We start from the raw sequence: 19509 nt of genomic DNA on the forward strand, positions 1-19509 counted from the left end.
ACTGGTCTCTCCCTAGTGTAGTGTACACTGGTCTCTCCCTAGTGTAGCGTACACTGGTCTCTCCCTAGTGTAGTGTACACTGGTCTCTCCCTAGTGTAGCGTACACTGGTCTCTCCCTAGTGTAGTGTATACTGGTCTCTCCCTAGTGTAGTGTATACTGGTCTCTCCCTAGTGTAGTGTACACTGGTCTCTCCCTAGTGTAGCGTACACTGGTCTCTCCCTAGTGTAGTGTACACTGGTCTCTCCCTAGTGTAGTGTACACTGGTCTCTCCATAGTGTAGTGTACACTGGTCTCTCCCTAGTGTAGTGTACACTGGTCTCTCCCTAGTGTAGTGTATACTGGTCTCTCCCTAGTGTAGTGTACACTGGTCTCTCCCAAGTGTAGTGTACACTGGTCTCTCCCTAGTGTAGTGTATACTGGTCTCTCCCTAGTGTAGCGTACACTGGTCTCTCCCTAGTGTAGTGTACACTGGTCTCTCCCTAGTGTAGTGTATACTGCTCTCTCCATCAGTCACTATGGCCTCCTCCTAGTGTAGTGTACACTGGTCTCTCCCTAGTGTAGTGTACACTGGTCTCTCCCTAGTGTAGTGTACACTGGCCTCTCCCTGGTGTAGTGTATATTGGTCTCTCCCTAGTGTAGTGTACACTGGTCTCTCCCTAGTGTAGTGTACACTGGTCTCTCCCTAGTGTAGTGTATACTGGTCTCTCCCTAGTGTAGTGTACACTGGTCTCTCCCTAGTGTAGTGTATACTGGTCTCTCCATCAGTCACTATGGCCTCCTCCTTGTGTAGTGTACACTGGCCTTTCCATCAGTCACTATGGCCTCCTCCTATTGTAGTGTATACTGGTCTCTCCCTAGTGTAGTGTACACTGGTCTCTCCCTAGTGTAGTGTATACTGGTCTCTCCCTAGTGTAGTGTACACTGGCCTCTCCATCAGTCACTATTGCCCCCTCCTAGTGTAGTGTACACTGGTCTCTCTATCAGTCACTATGGCTTCCTAGTGTAGTGTACACTGGCCTCTCCATCAGTCACTATGGCCACCTCCTAGTGTAGTGTATACTGGTCTCTCCATCAGTCACTATGGCTACCTCCTAGTGTAGTGTACACTGGTCTCTCCATCAGTCACTATGGCCTCCTCTAGTGTAGTGTACACTGGTCTCTCTATCAGTCACTATGGCTTCCTAGTGTAGTGTACACTGGCCTCTCCATCAGTCACTATGGCCACCTCCTAGTGTAGTGTATACTGGTCTCTCCATCAGTCACTATGGCCACCTCCTAGTGTAGTGTACACTGGTCTCTCCATCAGTCACTATGGCCTCCTCTAGTGTAGTGTATACTGCTCTCTCCATCAGTCACTATGGCCTCCTCCTAGTGTAGTGTACACTGGTCTCTCCCTAGTGTAGTGTACACTGGTCTCTCCCAAGTGTAGTGTACACTGGTCTCTCCCTAGTGTAGTGTATACTGGTCTCTCCCTAGTGTAGCGTACACTGGTCTCTCCCTAGTGTAGTGTATACTGGTCTCTCCCGAGTGTAGTGTACACGGGTCTCTCCCTAGTGTAGTGTACACTGGTCTCTCCCTAGTGTAGTGTATACTGCTCTCTCCATCAGTCACTATGGCCTCCTCCTAGTGTAGTGTACACTGGTCTCTCCCTAGTGTAGTGTACACTGGTCTCTCCCTAGTGTAGTGTACACTGGCCTCTCCCTGGTGTAGTGTATATTGGTCTCTCCCTAGTGTAGTGTACACTGGTCTCTCCCTAGTGTAGTGTACACTGGTCTCTCCCTATTGTAGTGTATACTGGTCTCTCCCTAGTGTAGTGTACACTGGTCTCTCCCTAGTGTAGTGTATACTGGTCTCTCCATCAGTCACTATGGCCTCCTCCTTGTGTAGTGTACACTGGCCTTTCCATCAGTCACTATGGCCTCCTCCTATTGTAGTTTATACTGGTCTCTCCCTAGTGTAGTGTACACTGGTCTCTCCCTAGTGTAGTGTATACTGGTCTCTCCCTAGTGTAGTGTACACTGGCCTCTCCATCAGTCACTATTGCCCCCTCCTAGTGTAGTGTACACTGGTCTCTCTATCAGTCACTATGGCTTCCTAGTGTAGTGTACACTGGCCTCTCCATCAGTCTCTATGGCCACCTCCTAGTGTAGTGTATACTGGTCTCTCCATCAGTCACTATGGCCACCTCCTAGTGTAGTGTACACTGGTCCCTCCATCAGTCACTATGGCCTCCTCTAGTGTAGTGTATACTGGTCTCTCCATCAGTCACTATGGCCTCCCCCTAGTGTAGTGTACACTGGCCTCTCCATCAGTCACTATGGCAACCTCCTAGTGTAGTGTATACTGGTCTCTCCATCAGTCACTATGGCCTCCTCTAGTGTAGTGTACACTGGTCTCTCCATCAGTCACTATGGCCTCCCTCTAGTGTAGTGTATACTGGTCTCTCCATCAGTCACTATGGCCTCCCCCTAGTGTAGTGTACACTGGCCTCTCCATCAGTCACTATGGCCTCCCTCTAGTGTAGTGTATACTGGTCTCTCCATCAGTCACTATGGCCTCCCCCTAGTGTAGTGTACACTGGCCTCTCCATCAGTCACTATGGCCACCTCCTAGTGTAGTGTATACTGGTCTCTCATCAGTCACTATGGCCTCCTCTAGTGTAGTGTACACTGGACTCTCCATCAGTCACTATGGCCTCCTCCTAGTGTAGTGTACACTGGTCTCTCCATCAGTCACTATGGCCTCCTCATAGTATAGTGAACACTGGTCTCTCCATCAGTCACTATGGCCCCCTCCTAGTGTAGTGTACACTGGTCTCTCCATCAGTCACTATGGCCTCCTCCTAGTGTAGTGTACACTGGTCTCTCCATCAGTCACTATGGCCTCCTCTAGTGTAGTGTACACTGGTCTCTCCATCAGTCACTATGGCCTCCTCCTAGTGTAGTGTACACTGGCCTCTCCATCAGTCACTATGGCCTTCTCCTAGTGTCGTGTACACTGGTCTCTCCATCAGTCACTATGGCCTCCTCCTAGTGTAGTGTACACTGGCCTCTCCATCAGTCACTATGGCCTCCTCCTAGTGTAGTGTATACTGGTCTCTCCATCAGTCACTATGGCCTCCTCCTAGTGTAGTGTACACTGGCCTCTCCATCAGTCACTATGGCCTCCTCCTAGTGTAGTGTACACTGGCCTCTCCATCAGTTACTATGGCCTCCTCCTAGTGTAGTGTACACTGGTCTCTCCATCAGTCACTATGGCCTCCTCCTAGTGTAGTGTACACTGGTCTCTCCATCAGTCACTATGGCCTCCTCCTAGTGTAGTGTACACTGGCCTCTCCATCAGTCACTATGGCCTCCTCCTAGTGTAGTGTACACTGGCCTCTCCATCAGTCACTATGGCCTCCTCCTAGTGTAGTGTACACTGGTCTCTCCATCAGTCACTATGGCCTCCCCCTAGTGTATTGTACACTGGTCTCTCCATCAGTCACTATGGCGTCCTCCTAGTGTAGTGTACACTGGTCTCTCCATCAGTCACTATGGCCTCCTCCTAGTGTAGTGTACACTGGTCTCTCCATCAGTCACTATGGCCACCTCCTAGTGTAGTGTATACTGGTCTCTCCATCAGTCACTATGGCCTCCTCCTAGTGTAGTGTACACTGGTCTCTCCATCAGTCACTATGGCCTCCTCCTAGTGTAGTGTACACTGGTCTCTTCATCAGTCACTATGGCCTCCTCCTACTGTAGTGTACACTGGCCTCTCCATCAGTCACTATGGCCTCCCTCTAGTGTAGTGTATACTGGTCTCTCCATCAGTCACTATGGCCTTCCCCTAGTGTAGGGTACACTGGCCTCTCCATCAGTCACTATGGCCTCCTCTAGTGTAGTGTACACTGGTCTCTCCATCAGTCACTATGGCCTCCTCCTAATGTAGTATACACTGGTCTCTCCATCAGTCACTATGGCCTCATCCTAGTGTAGTGTACACTGGTCTCTCCATCAGTCACTATGGCCTCCCCCTAGTGTAGTGTACACTGGTCTCTCCATCAGTCACTATGGCCTCCCCCTAGTGTAGTGTACACTGGTCTCTCCATCAGTCACTATGGCCTCCTCCTAGTGTAGTGTACACTGGCCTCTCCATCAGTCACTATGGCCTCCCCCTAGTGTAGTGTACACTGGTCTCTCCATCAGTCACTATGGCCTCCTCCTAGTGTAGTGTACACTGGCCTCTCCATCAGTCACTATGGCCTCCTCTAGTGTAGTGTACACTGGTCTCTCCATCAGTCACTATGGCCTCCTCCTAGTGTAGTGTACACTGGCCTCTCCATCAGTCACTATGACCTCCCTCTAGTGTAGTGTACACTGGTCTCTCCATCAGTCACTATGGCCTCCTCCTAATGTAGTGTACACTGGCCTCTCCATCAGTCACTATGGCCTCCTCCTAGTGTAGTGTACACTGGTCTCTCCATCAGTCACTATGGCCTCCTCCTAGTGTAGTGTACAATGGTCTCTCCATCAGTCACTATGGCCACCCTCTAGTGTAGTGTACACTGGTCTCTCCATCAGTCACTATGGCCTCCCCCTAGTGTAGTGTACACTGGCCTCTCCATCAGTCACTATGGCCTCCTCTAGTGTAGTGTACACTGGTCTCTCCATCAGTCACTATGGCCTCCCCCTAGTGTAGTGTACACTGGCCTCTCCATCAGTCACTATGGCCACCTCCTAGTGTAGTGTATACTGGCCTCTCCATCAGTCACTATGGCCTCCTCCTAGTGTAGTGTACTCTGGTCTCTCCATCAGTCACTATGGCCTACTCCTAGTGTAGTGTACACTGGTCTCTCCATCAGTCACTATGGCCTCCCCCTAGTGTAGTGTACACTGGCCTCTCCATCAGTCACTATGGCCTCCCCCTAGTGTAGTGTACACTGGTCTCTCCATCAGTCACTATGGCCTCCTCCTAATGTAGTGTACACTGGCCTCTCCATCAGTCACTATGGCCTCCTCCTAGTGTAGTGTACACTGGTCTCTCCATCAGTCACTATGGCCTCCCCCTAGTGTAGTGTACACTGGCCTCTCCATCAGTCACTATGGCCTCCCCCTAGTGTAGTGTACACTGGTCTCTCCATCAGTCACTATGGCCTCCTCCTAATGTAGTGTACACTGGCCTCTCCATCAGTCACTATGGCCTCCTCCTAGTGTAGTGTACACTGGTCTCTCCATCAGTCACTATGGCCTCCCCCTAGTGTAGTGTACACTGGTCTCTCCATCAGTCACTATGGCCTCCTCCTAGTGTAGTGTACTCTGGTCTCTCCATCAGTCACTATGGCCTCCCCCTAGTGTAGTGTACACTGGCCTCTCCATCAGTCACTATGGCCTCCCTCTAGTGTATTGTACACTGGTCTCTCCATCAGTCACTATGGCCTCCTCCTAGTGTAGTGTACTCTGGTCTCTCCATCAGTCACTATGGCCTCCCCCTAGTGTAGTGTACACTGGTCTCTCCATCAGTCACTATGGCCTCCCCCTAGTGTAGTGTACTCTGGTCTCTCCATCAGTCACTATGGCCTCCCCCTAGTGTAGTGTACACTGGTCTCTCCATCAGTCACTATGGCCTCCCTCTAGTGTAGTGTACTCTGGTCTCTCCATCAGTCACTATGGCCTCCCTCTAGTGTAGTGTACACTGGTCTCTCCATCAGTCACTATGGCCTCCCCCTAGTGTAGTGTACTCTGGTCTCTCCATCAGTCACTATGGCATCCTCTAGTGTAGTGTACACTGGTCTCTCCATCAGTCACTATGGCTTCCCCCTAGTGTAGTGTACACTGGTCTCTCCATCAGTCACTATGGCTTCCCCCTAGTGTAGTGTACACTGGTCTCTCCATCAGTCACTATGGCCTCCCTCTAGTGTAGTGTACTCTGGTCTCTCCATCAGTCACTATGGCCTCCCTCTAGTGTAGTGTACACTGGTCTCTCCATCAGTCACTATGGCCTCCCCCTAGTGTAGTGTACACTGGCCTCTCCATCAGTTACTATGGCCTCCCCCTAGTGTAGTGTACACTGGCCTCTCCATCAGTCACTATGGCCTCCTCTAGTGTAGTGTACACTGGTCTCTCCATCAGTCACTATGGCCTCCCCCTAGTGTAGTGTACTCTGGTCTCTCCATCAGTCACTATGGCCTCCCTCTAGTGTAGTGTACACTGGTCTCTCCATCAGTCACTATGGCCTCCTCCTAGTGTAGTGTACACTGGTCTCTCCATCAGTCACTATGGCCTCCCCCTAGTGTAGTGTACACTGGTCTCTCCATCAGTCACTATGGCCTCCCCCTAGTGTAGTGTACTCTGGTCTCTCCATCAGTCACTATGGCCTCCCCCTAGTGTAGTGTACACTGGTCTCTCCATCAGTCACTATGGCCTCCCCCTAGTGTAGTATACACTGGTCTCTCCATCAGTCACTATGGCCTCCCTCTAGTGTAGTGTACACTGGCCTCTCCATCAGTCACTATGGCCTCCCTCTAGTGTAGTGTACACTGGTCTCTCCATCAGTCACTATGGCATCCTCTAGTGTAGTGTACACTGGTCTCTCCATCAGTCACTATGGCCTCCCCCTAGTGTAGTGTACACTGGTCTCTCCATCAGTCACTATGGCCTCCCTCTAGTGTAGTGTACTCTGGTCTCTCCATCAGTCACTATGGCCTCCCTCTAGTGTAGTGTACACTGGTCTCTCCATCAGTTACTATGGCCTCCCTCTAGTGTAGTGTACACTGGTCTCTCCATCAGTCACTATGGCATCCTCTAGTGTAGTGTACACTGGTCTCTCCATCAGTCACTATGGCCTCCCCCTAGTGTAGTGTACACTGGTCTCTCCATCAGTCACTATGGCCTCCCTCTAGTGTAGTGTACTCTGGTCTCTCCATCAGTCACTATGGCCTCCCTCTAGTGTAGTGTACACTGGTCTCTCCATCAGTCACTATGGCCTCCTCCTAGTGTAGTGTACACTGGCCTCTCCATCAGTCACTATGGCCTCCTCCTAGTGTAGTGTACTCTGGTCTCTCCATCAGTCACTATGGCCTCCCCCTAGTGTAGTGTACACTGGTCTCTCCATCAGTCACTATGGCCTCCCCCTAGTGTAGTGTACTCTGGTCTCTCCATCAGTCACTATGGCCTCCCCCTAGTGTAGTGTACACTGGTCTCTCCATCAGTCACTATGGCCTCCCTCTAGTGTAGTGTACACTGGTCTCTCCATCAGTTACTATGGCCTCCATCTAGTGTAGTGTACACTGGTCTCTCCATCAGTCACTATGGCATCCTCTAGTGTAGTGTACACTGGTCTCTCCATCAGTCACTATGGCCTCCTCCTAGTGTAGTGTACACTGGTCTCTCCCTAGTGTAGTGTACACTGGTCTCTCCATCAGTCACTATGGCCTCCTCCTAATGTAGTATACTCTGGTCTCTCCATCAGTCACTATGGCCTCCCCCTAGTGTAGTGTACACTGGTCTCTCCATCAGTCACTATGGCCTCCTCCTAGTGTAGTGTACACTGGTCTCTCCATCAGTCACTATGGCCCCCTCCTAGTGTAGTGTACACTGGTCTCTCCATCAGTCACTATGGCCCCCTCCTAGTGTAGTGTACACTGGTCTCTCCATCAGTCACTATGGCCTCCCCCTAGTGTAGTGTACACTGGTCTCTCCATCAGTCACTATGGCCTCCCCCTAGTGTAGTGTACACTGGTCTCTCCATCAGTCACTATGGCCTCCTCCTAGTGTAGTGTACACTGGTCTCTCCATCAGTCACTATGGCCTCCTCTAGTGTAGTGTACACTGGTCTCTCCATCAGTCACTATGGCCTCCTCTAGTGTAGTGTACTCTGGTCTCTCCATCAGTCACTATGGCCCCCTCCTAGTGTAGTGTACACTGGTCTCTCCATCAGTCACTATGGCCTCCCCCTAGTGTAGTGTACACTGGTCTCTCCATCAGTCACTATGGCCTCCTCTAGTGTAGTGTACTCTGGTCTCTCCATCAGTCACTATGGCCTCCTCCTAGTGTAGTGTACACTGGTCTCTCCATCAGTCACTATGGCCTCCCCCTAGTGTAGTGTACACCGAGATGTTCCCGTGTGTGATAAGGCCCTCACACTTGTGTTGTTGTGAATGTGAGGTGACAGGTCCTCTTTCTGACCTCTGTCTGTTTGTGTGACTGACTCTGCCTTTCCGATTCTCTCCTCCGCTGCACAGGACCGAAGCAGCACAACAGGTTCCCAGAGTATGTATCTCCTGTGCACTAACCTGGTGCCCCCCCCCCCCATCCCCCACTCCATGCCGATCCTCCATACTAACCGCTTATACGCTCCCATCATCCCAGCTATCAGTCCTCCTGTGCCACATCTTCTCCTTTCTCCGTAAATTGTAGGTTGTGGATCACGTGATGTGTTGTGCAATATAGTGGTGTGCAGGGCGTGGTGTGGATCATGTGACGTGTTATGTACTACTCAGTGGGTTGTATGGTGGGCTGTGGATCATGTGACGTGGGTTGTATGATGGGCTGTGGATCATGTGACGTGGGTTGTATAGTGGGCTGTGGATCATGTGACGTGGGTTGTATGATGGGCTGTGGATCATGTGACATGAGTTGTATGGTGGGCTGTGGATCATGTGAGGTGGGTTGTATGGTGGGCTGTGGATCATGTGACATGAGTTGTATGGTGGGCTGTGGATCATGTGACGTGGGTTGTATGGCGGGCTGTGGATCATGTGACGTTGGTTGTATGGTGGGCTGTGGATCATGTGACGTGGGTTGTATGGTGGGCTGTGGATCATGTGACGTGGGTTGTATGGTGGGCTGTGGATCATGTGACATGAGTTGTATGCTGGGCTGTGGATCATGTGACGTGGGTTGTATGGTGGGCTGTGGATCATGTGACGTGGGTTGTATGGTGGGCTGTGGATCATGTGACGTGGGTTGTATGGTGGGCTGTGGATCATGTGACATAGGTTGTATGGTGGGCTGTGGATCATGTGACATAGGTTGTATGGTGGGCTGTGGATCATGTGACGTGGGTTGTATGGTGGGCTATGGATCATGTGACGTGGGTTGTATGGTGGGCTGTGGATCATGTGACGTGGGTTGTATGGTGGGCTGTGGATCATGTGACGTGGGTTGTATGATGGGCTGTGGATCATGTGACGTTGGTTGTATGATGGGCTGTGGATCATGTGACGTGGGTTGTATGGCGGGCTGTGGATCATGTGACGTGGGTTGTATGGTGGGCTGTGGATCATGTGACGTGGGTTGTATGGTGGGCTGTGGATCATGTGACGTGGGTTGTATGGTGGGCTGTGGATCATGTGACATAGGTTGTATGGTGGGCTGTGGATCATGTGACATAGGTTGTATGGTGGGCTGTGGATCATGTGACGTGGGTTGTATGGTGGGCTATGGATCATGTGACGTGGGTTGTATGGTGGGCTGTGGATCATGTGACGTGGGTTGTATGGTGGGCTGTGGATCATGTGACGTGGGTTGTATGGTGGGCTATGGATCATGTGACGTGGGTTGTATGGTGGGCTATGGATCATGTGACGTGGGTTGTATGGTGGGCTGTGGATCATGTGACGTGGGTTGTATGGTGAGCTGTGGATCATGTGACGTGGGTTGTATGGTGGGCTGTGGATCATGTGACGTGGGTTGTATGGTGGGCTATGGATCATGTGACGTGGGTTGTATGGCGGGCTGTGGATCATGTGACGTGGGTTGTATGGTGGGCTGTGGATCATGTGACGTGGGTTGTATGATAGGCTGTGGATCATGTGACGTGGGTTGTATGGTGGGCTGTGGATCATGTGACGTGGGTTGTATGGTGGGCTGTGGATCATGTGACGTGGGTTGTATGGTGGGCTGTGGATCATGTGACGTGGGTTGTATGGTGGGCTGTGGATCATGTGACGTGGGTTGTATGGTGGGCTGTGGATCATGTGAGATGTGTTGTATGGTGGGCTGTGGATCATGTGACGTGGGTTGTATGGTGGGCTGTGGATCATGTGACGTGGGTTGTATGGTGGACTGTGGATCATGTGAGGTGGGTTGTATGATGGGCTGTGGATCATGTGACGTGGGTTGTATGGTGGGCTGTGGATCATGTGACGTGGGTTGTATGATGGGCTGTGGATCATGTGACGTGGGTTGTATGGTGGGCTGTGGATTATGTGACGTGGGTTGTATGGTGGGCTGTGGATCATGTGACGTAGGTTGTATGATGGGCTGTGGATCATGTGACGTGGGTTGTATGGTGGGCTGTGGATCATGTGACGTGGGTTGTATGGTGGGCTGTGGATCATGTGACGTGGGTTGTATGGTGGGCTGTGGATCATGATACGTGGGTTGTATGGTGGGCTGTGGATCATGTGACGTGGGTTGTATGGTGGGCTGTGGATCATGTGACGTTGGTTGTATGGTGGGCTGTGGATCATGTGACGTGGGTTGTATGGTGGGCTGTGGATCATGTGAGGTGGGTTGTATGGTGGGCTGTGGATCATGTGACGTGGGTTGTATGGTGGGCTGTGGATCATGTGACGTGGGTTGTATGGTGGGCTGTGGATCATGTGACGTGGGTTGTATGGTGGGCTGTGGATCATGTGACGTGGGTTGTATGGTGGGCTGTGGATCATGTGACATGGGTTGTATGGTGGGCTGTGGATCATGTGACGCGGGTTGTATGATGGGCTGTGGATCATGTGACGTGGGTTGTATGGTGGGCTGTGGATCATGTGACGTGGGTTGTATGGTGGGCTGTGGATCATGATACGTGGGTTGTATGGTGGGCTGTGGATCATGTGACGTGGGTTGTATGGTGGGCTGTGGATCATGTGACGTGGGTTGTGTGGTGGGCTGTGGATCATGTGACGTGGGTTGTATGGCGGGCTGTTGATCATGTGACGTGGGTTGTGTGGTGGGCTGTGGATCATGTGACGTGGGTTGTATGGTGGGCTGTGGATCATGTGACGTGGGTTGTATGGTGGGCTGTGGATCATGTGACGTGGGTTGTATGGTGGGCTGTGGATCATGTGACATGGGTTCTATGGTGGGCTGTGGATCATGTGACATGGGTTGTATGGTGGGCTGTGGATCATGTGACATGGGTTGTATGATGGGCTGTGGATCATGTGACGTGGGTTGTATAATGGGCTGTGGATCATGTGACGTGGGTTGTATGGTAGACTGTGAATCATGTGACGTGGGTTGTATGATGGGCTGTGGATCATGTGACGTGGTTTGTATGGTGGGCTGTGGATTATGTGACATGGGTTGTATGATGGGCTGTGGATCATGTGAGGTGGGTTGTATGGTGGGCTGTGGATCATGTGACGTGAGTTGTATGGTGGGCTGTGGATCATATGACATAGGTTGTATGGTGGGCTGTGGATCATGTGACGTGGGTTGTATGGTGGGCTGTGGATCATGTGACGTGGGTTGTATGATGCGCTGTGGATCATGTGAGGTGGGTTGTATGATGGGCTGTGGATCATGTGACGTGGGTTGTATGGTGGGCTGTGGATCATGTGAGGTGGGTTGTATGTTGGGCTGTGGATCATGTGACGTGGGTTGTATGATGGGCTGTGGATCATGTGACGTGGGTTGTATGGTGGGCTGTGGATCATGTGAGGTGGGTTGTATGGTGGGCTGTGGATCATGTGACGTGGGTTGTATGGTGGGCTGTGGATCATGTGTCGTTGGTTGTATGGTGGGCTGTGGATCATGTGACGTGGGTTGTATGGTGGGCTGTGGATCATGTGACGTGGGTTGTATGGTGGGCTGTGGATCATGTGACGTGGGTTGTATGGTGGGCTGTGGATCATGTGACGTGGGTTGTATGGTGTGCTGTGGTTCATGTGACGTTGGTTGTATGGTGGGCTGTGGATCATGTGATCTGGGTTGTATGATGGGCTGTGGATCATGTGACGTTGGTTGTATGATGGGCTGTGGATCATGTGACGTGGGTTGTATGGTGGGCTGTGGATCATGTGATGTGGGTTGTATGGTGGGCTGTGGATCGTGTGACGTGGGTTGTATGGTGGGCTGTGGATCATGTGACGTGGGTTGTATGGTGGGCTGTGGATCATGTGACGTTGGTTGTATGGTGTGCTGTGGTTCATGTGACGTTGGTTGTATGATGGGCTGTGGATCATGTGACGTGGGTTGTATGGTGGGCTGTGGATCATGTGACGTGGGTTGTATAGTGGGCTGTGGATCATGTGTCGTGGGTTGTATGGTGGGCTGTGGATCATGTGACGTGGGTTGTATGGTGGGCTGTGGATCATGTGACGTGGGTTGTATGGTGGGCTGTGGATGATGTGACGTGGGTTGTATGGTGGGCTGTGGATCATGTGACGTGGGTTGTGTAGTGAGCTGTGGATCATGTGACGTGGGTTGTATGATGGGCTGTGGATCATGTGACGTGGGTTGTATGGTGGGCTGTGGATCATGTGACATGAGTTGTATGGTGGGCTATGGATCATGTGAGGTGGGTTGTATGGTGGGCTGTGGATCATGTGAGGTGGGTTGTATGGTGGGCTGTGGATCATGTGACGTGGGTTGTATGGTGGGCTGTGGATCATGTGACGTGGGTTGTATGGTGGGCTGTGGATGATGTGACGTGGGTTGTATGGTGGGCTGTGGATCATGTGACGTGGGTTGTGTAGTGAGCTGTGGATCATGTGACGTGGGTTGTATGATGGGCTGTGGATCATGTGACGTGGGTTGTATGGTGGGCTGTGGATCATGTGACGTGGGTTGTATGGTGGGCTGTGGATCATGTGACGTGGGTTGTATGGTGGGCTATGGATCATGTGACGTGGGTTGTATGGTGGGCTGTGGATCATGTGAGGTGGGTTGTATGGTGGGCTGTGGATCATGTGACGTGGGTTGTATGGTGGGCTATGGATCATGTGACGTGGGTTGTATGGTGGGCTGTGGATCATGTGAGGTGGGTTGTATGGTGGGCTGTGGATCATGTGACGTGGGTTGTATGGTGGGCTATGGATCATGTGACGTGGGTTGTATGGTGGGCTGTGGATCATGTGACCTAGGTTGTATGGTGGGCTGTGGATCATGTGACGTGGTTTGTATGGTGGGCTGTGGATCATGTGACGTGGGTTGTATGGTGGGCTGTGGATCATGTGACGTGGGTTGTATGGTGGGCTGTGGATCATGTGACGTGGGTTGTATGGTGGGCTGTGGATCATGTGACGTGGGTTGTATGGTGGGCTGTGGATCATGTGACGTGGGTTGTATGGTGGGCTGTGGATCATGTGACGTGGGTTGTATGGTGGGCTGTGGATCATGTGACGTGGGTTGTATGATGCGCTGTGGATCGTGTGACGTGGGTTGTATGGTGGGCTGTGGATCATGTGACGTTGGTTGTATGGTGGGCTGTGGATCATGTGACGTGGGTTGTATGGTGGGCTGTGGATCATGTGACGTGGGTTGTATGGTGGGCTGTGGATCATGTGACATGGTTTGTATGGTGGGCTGTGGATCATGTGACGTGGGTTGTATGGTGTGCTGTGGTTCATGTGACGTTGGTTGTATGGTGGGCTGTGGATCATGTGACGTGGGTTGTATGATGGGCTGTGGATCATGTGATGTGGGTTGTATGATGGGCTGTGGATCAAGTGACGTTGGTTGTATGGTGGGCTGTGGATCATGTGACGTGGGTTGTATGGTGGGCTGTGGATCATGTGACATGGGTTGTATGGTGAGCTGTGGATCATGTGACGTGGGTTGTATGGTGGGCTGTGGATTATGGGACAAGGTTTGTATGGTGGGCTGTGGATCATGAGACGTGCGTTGGTATGATGCGCTGTGGATCATGTGACGTGGGTTGTATGGTGGGCTGTGGATCATGTGACGTGGGTTGTATGGTGGGCTGTGGATCATGAGACGTGGGTTGTATGGTGGGCTGTGGATCATGTGACGTGGGTTGTATGGTGGGCTGTGGATCATGTGACGTGGGTTGTATGGTGGGCTGTGGATCATGTGACGTTCGTTGTATGGTGGGCTGTGGATCATGTGACGTGGGTTGTATGATGCGCTGTGGATCGTGTGACGTGGGTTGTATGGTGGGCTGTGGATCATGTGACGTGGGTTGTATGATGCGCTGTGGATCATGTGACGTGGGTTGTATGGTGGGCTGTGGATCATGTGACATGGGTTGTATGGTGGGCTGTGGATCATGTGACGTGGGTTGTATGGTGGGCTGTGGATCATGTGACGTGGGTTGTATGGTGGGCTGTGGATTATGGGACAAGGTTTGTATGGTGGGCTGTGGATCATGAGACGTGCGTTGTATGATGCGCTGTGGATCATGTGACGTGGGTTGTATGGTGGGCTGTGGATCATGTGACAAGGTTTGTATGGTGGGCTGTGGATCATGTGACGTGGGTTGTATGGTGGGCTGTGGATCATGTGACGTGGGTTGTATGGTGGGCCGTGGATCATGTGACGTGGGTTGTATGGTGGGCTGTGGATCATGTGACATGAGTTGTATGGTGGGCTGTGGATCATGTGACGTGGGTTGTATGGTGGGCTGTGGATCATGTGACGTGGGTTGTATGATGCGCTGTGGATCGTGTGACGTGGGTTGTATGGTGGACTGTGGATCATGTGACGTGGGTTGTATGGTGGGCTGTGGATCATGTGACGTTGGTTGTATGGTGGGCTGTGGATCATGTGACGTGGGTTGTATGGTGGGCTGTGGATCATGTGACGTGGGTTGTATGGTGGGCTGTGGATCATGTGACATGGTTTGTATGGTGGGCTGTGGATCATGTGACGTGGGTTGTATGGTGTGCTGTGGTTCATGTGACGTTGGTTGTATGGTGGGCTGTGGATCATGTGATGTGGGTTGTATGATGGGCTGTGGATCATGTGACGTTGGTTGTATGGTGGGCTGTGGATCATGTGACGTGGGTTGTATGGTGGGCTGTGGATTATGGGACAAGGTTTGTATGGTGGGCTGTGGATCATGAGACGTGCGTTGTATGATGCGCTGTGGATCATGTGACGTGGTTTGTATGGTGGGCTGTGGATTATGGGACAAGGTTTGTATGTTGTATGGTGGGCTGTGGATCATGTGACGTGGGTTGTATGGTGGGCTGTGGATCATGTGACATGAGTTGTATGGTGGGCTGTGGATCATGTGACATAGGTTGTATGGTGGGCTGTGGATCATGTGACCTAGGTTGTATGGTGGGCTGTGGATCATGTGACGTGGTTTGTATGGTGGGCTGTGGATCATGTGACGTGGGTCGTATGGTGGGCTGTGGATCATGTGACGTGGGTTGTATGGTGGGCTGTGGATCATGTGACGTGGGTTGTATGGTGGGCTGTGGATCATGTGACGTGGGTTGTATGATGCGCTGTGGATCGTGTGACGTGGGTTGTATGGTGGGCTGTGGATCATGTGACGTGGGTTGTATGGTGGGCTGTGGATCATGTGACGTTGGTTGTATGGTGGGCTGTGGATCATGTGACGTGGGTTGTATGATGCGCTGTGGATCGTGTGACGTGGGTTGTATGGTGGGCTGTGGATCATGTGACGTGGGTTGTATGGTGGGCTGTGGATCATGTGACGTTGGTTGTATGGTGGGCTGTGGATCATGTGACCTGGGTTGTATGGTGGGCTGTGGATTATGGGACAAGGTTTGTATGGTGGGCTTTGGATCATGTGACGTGGGTTGTATGGTGGGCTGTGGTTCATGTGACGTGGGTTGTATGGTGGGCTGTGGATCATGTGACGTGGGTTGTATGGTGGGCTGTGGATTATGGGACAAGGTTTGTATGGTGGGCTGTGGATCATGTGAGGTGGATTGTATGGTGGGCTGTGGATCATGGGACGTGGGTTGTATGGTGGGCTGTGGATCATGTGACGTGGGTTGTATGGTGGGCTGTGGATCATGTGACGTGGGTTGTATGATGCGCTGTGGATCGTGTGACGTGGGTTGTATGGTGGGCTGTGGATCATGTGACGTGGGTTGTATGGTGGGCTGTGGATCATGTGACGTTGGTTGTATGGTGGGCTGTGGATCATGTGACGTGGGTTGTATGATGCGCTGTGGATCGTGTGACGTGGGTTGTATGGTGGGCTGTGGATCATGTGACGTGGGTTGTATGGTGGGCTGTGGATCATGTGACGTTGGTTGTATGGTGGGCTGTGGATCATGTGACGTGGGTTGTATGGTGGGCTGTGGATTATGGGACAAGGTTTGTATGGTGGGCTGTGGATCATGTGACGTGGGTTGTATGGTGGGCTGTGGATCATGTGACGTGGGTTGTATGGTGGGCTGTGGATCATGTGACGTGGGTTGTATGGTGGGCTGTGGATTATGGGACAAGGTTTGTATGGTGGGCTGTGGATCATGTGAGGTGGATTGTATGGTGGGCTGTGGATCATGTGACGTGGGTTGTATGGTGGGCTGTGGATCATGTGACGTGGGTTGTATGATGCGCTGTGGATCATGTGAGGTGGGTTGTATGGTGGGCTGTGGATCATGTGACGTGGGTTGTATGATGGGCTGTGGATCATGTGACGTGGGTTGTATGGTGGGCTGTGGATCATGTGAGATGTGTTGTATGGTGGGCTGTGGATCATGTGACGTGGGTTGTATGGTGGGCTGTGGATCATGTGACGTTGGTTGTATGGTGGGCTGTGGATCATGTGACGTGGGTTGTATAATGGGGTGTGGATTATGGGACAAGGTTTGTATGGTGGCCTGTGGATCATGTGATGTGGGTTGTATGGTGGGCTGTGGATCATGTGACATGGTTTGTATGGTGGGCTGTGGATCATGATACGTGGGTTGTATGGTGGGCTGTGGATCATGTGACGTGGGTTGTATGGTGGGCTGTGGATCATGTGACGTGGGTTGTATGGTGGGCTGTGGATCATGTGACGTGGGTTGTATGGTGGGCTGTGGATCATGTGACAAGGTTTGTATGGTGGGCTGTGGATCACGTGACGTGGGTTGTGTGTTGGGCTGTGGATCATGTGACGTGGGTTGTATGGTGGGCTGTGGATCATGTGACGTGGGTTGTATGGTGGGCTGTGGATCATGTGACGCGCGTTGTATGGTGGGCTGTGGATCATGTGACGTGGGTTGTATGATGGGCTATGGATCATGTGACGTGGGTTGTATGGTGGGCTGTGGATCATGTGACGTGGGTTGTATGGTGGGCTGTGGATCATGTGACAAGGTTTGTATGGTGGGCTGTGGATCATGTGACGTGGGTTGTGTGGTGGGCTGTGGATCATGTGACGTGGGTTGTATGGTGGGCTGTGGATCATGTGACGTGGGTTGTATGGTGGGCTGTGGATCATGTGATGTGGGTTGTATGGTGGGCTGTGGATCATGTGACGTGGGTTGTATGGTGGGCTGTGGATCATGTGACAAGGTTTGTATGATGGGCTGTGGATCATGTGACGTGGGTTGTATGGTGGGCTGTGGATCATGTGACGTGGGTTGTATGGTGGGCTGTGGATCATGTGACATGAGTTGTATGGTGGGCTGTGGATCATGTGACGTGGGTTGTATGGTGGGCTGTGGATCATGTGATGTGGGTTGTATGGTGGGCTGTGGATCATGTGACGTGGGTTGTATGGTGGGCTGTGGATCATGTGATGTGGGTTGTATGGTGGGCTGTGGATCATGTGACGTGGGTTGTATGGTGGGCTGTGGATCATGTGACAAGGTTTGTATGATGGGCTGTGGATCATGTGACGTGGGTTGTATGGTGGGCTGTGGATCATGTGACGTGGTTTGTATGGTGGCTGTGGATCATGTGACGTGGTTTGTATGGTGGGCTGTGGATCATGTGACGTGGGTTGTATGGTGGGATGATCATGTGACGTGGGTTGTATGGTGGGCTGTGGATCATGTGACGTGGGTTGTATGGTGGGCTGTGGATCATGTGACAAGGTTTGTATGATGGGCTGTGGATCATGTGACGTGGGTTGTGTGGTGGGCTGTGGATCATGTGACGTGGGTTGTATGGTGGGCTGTGGATCATGTGACGTGGCTTGTATGGTGGGCTGTGGATCATGTGACGTGGGTTGTATGATGGGCTGTGGATCATGTGACGTGGGTTGAATGGTGGGCTGTGAATCATGTGACAAGGTTTGTATGGTGGGCTGTGGATCATGTGACGTGGGTTGTGTGGTGGGCTTTGGATCATGTGACGTGGGTTGTATGGTGGGCTGTGGATCATGTGACGTGGGTTGTATGGTGGGCTGTGGATCATGTGACAAGGTTTGTATCGTGGGCTGTGAAACATGTAACGTGGGTTGTATGGTGGGCTGTGGATCATGTGACGTGGGTTGTATGGTGGGCTGTGGATCATGTGACGTGGGTTGTATGGTGGGCTGTGGATCATGTGACATGAGTTGTATGGTGGGCTGTGGATCATGTGACGTGGTTTGTATGGTGGGCTGTGGATCATGTGACGTGGGTTGTATGATGCGCTGTGGATCATGTGACGTGGGTTGTATGGTGGGCTGTGGATCATGTGACGTGGGTTGTATGGTGGGCTGTGGATCATGTGACGTGGGTTGTATGGTGGGCTGTGGATCATGTGACGTGGGTTGTATGGTGGGCTATGGATCATGTGACGTGGGTTGTATGGTGGGCTGTGGATCATGTGAGGTGGGTTGTATGGTGGGCTGTGGATCATGTGACGTGGGTTGTATGGTGGGCTGTGGATCATGTGACAAGGTTTGTATGATGGGCTGTGGATCATGTGACGTGGGTTGTATGGTGGGCTGTGGATCATGTGACGTGGGTTGTATGGTGGGCTGTGGATCATGTGACATGAGTTGTATGGTGGGCTGTGGATCATGTGACGTGGGTTGTATGGTGGGCTGTGGATCATGTGATGTGGGTTGTATGGTGGGCTGTGGATCATGTGACGTGGGTTGTATGGTGGGCTGTGGATCATGTGATGTGGGTTGTATGGTGGGCTGTGGATCATGTGACGTGGGTTGTATGGTGGGCTGTGGATCATGTGACAAGGTTTGTATGATGGGCTGTGGATCATGTGACGTGGGTTGTATGGTGGGCTGTGGATCATGTGACGTGGTTTGTATGGTGGCTGTGGATCATGTGACGTGGTTTGTATGGTGGGCTGTGGATCATGTGACGTGGGTTGTATGGTGGGATGATCATGTGACGTGGGTTGTATGGTGGGCTGTGGATCATGTGACGTGGGTTGTATGGTGGGCTGTGGATCATGTGACAAGGTTTGTATGATGGGCTGTGGATCATGTGACGTGGGTTGTGTGGTGGGCTGTGGATCATGTGACGTGGGTTGTATGGTGGGCTGTGGATCATGTGACGTGGCTTGTATGGTGGGCTGTGGATCATGTGACGTGGGTTGTATGATGGGCTGTGGATCATGTGACGTGGGTTGAATGGTGGGCTGTGGATCATGTGACGTGGGTTGTATGGTGGGCTGTGAATCATGTGACAAGGTTTG

The 19509-nt window shown here is 51.9% G+C and overlaps 1 protein-coding gene across 8 annotated transcripts in view; it reads left to right on the forward strand.

Annotated features, from left to right (window-relative positions):
* Positions 1 to 19509, forward strand: part of DLG4 (discs large MAGUK scaffold protein 4) — a 508272-nt gene that overhangs the window by 420535 nt on the left and 68228 nt on the right. For all 8 annotated transcript variants that reach the window (XM_068273811.1, XM_068273814.1, XM_068273812.1 and 5 more), the window contains one exon: positions 8223 to 8250. In XM_068273811.1, coding sequence (XP_068129912.1) covers positions 8223 to 8250 — 28 coding nt within the window. The remainder of the gene's footprint in view (positions 1 to 8222; positions 8251 to 19509) is intronic.

Source organism: Hyperolius riggenbachi, chromosome 3, assembly GCF_040937935.1.
Source record: "Hyperolius riggenbachi isolate aHypRig1 chromosome 3, aHypRig1.pri, whole genome shotgun sequence".
Taxonomy (NCBI): Eukaryota; Metazoa; Chordata; class Amphibia; order Anura; family Hyperoliidae; genus Hyperolius; species Hyperolius riggenbachi.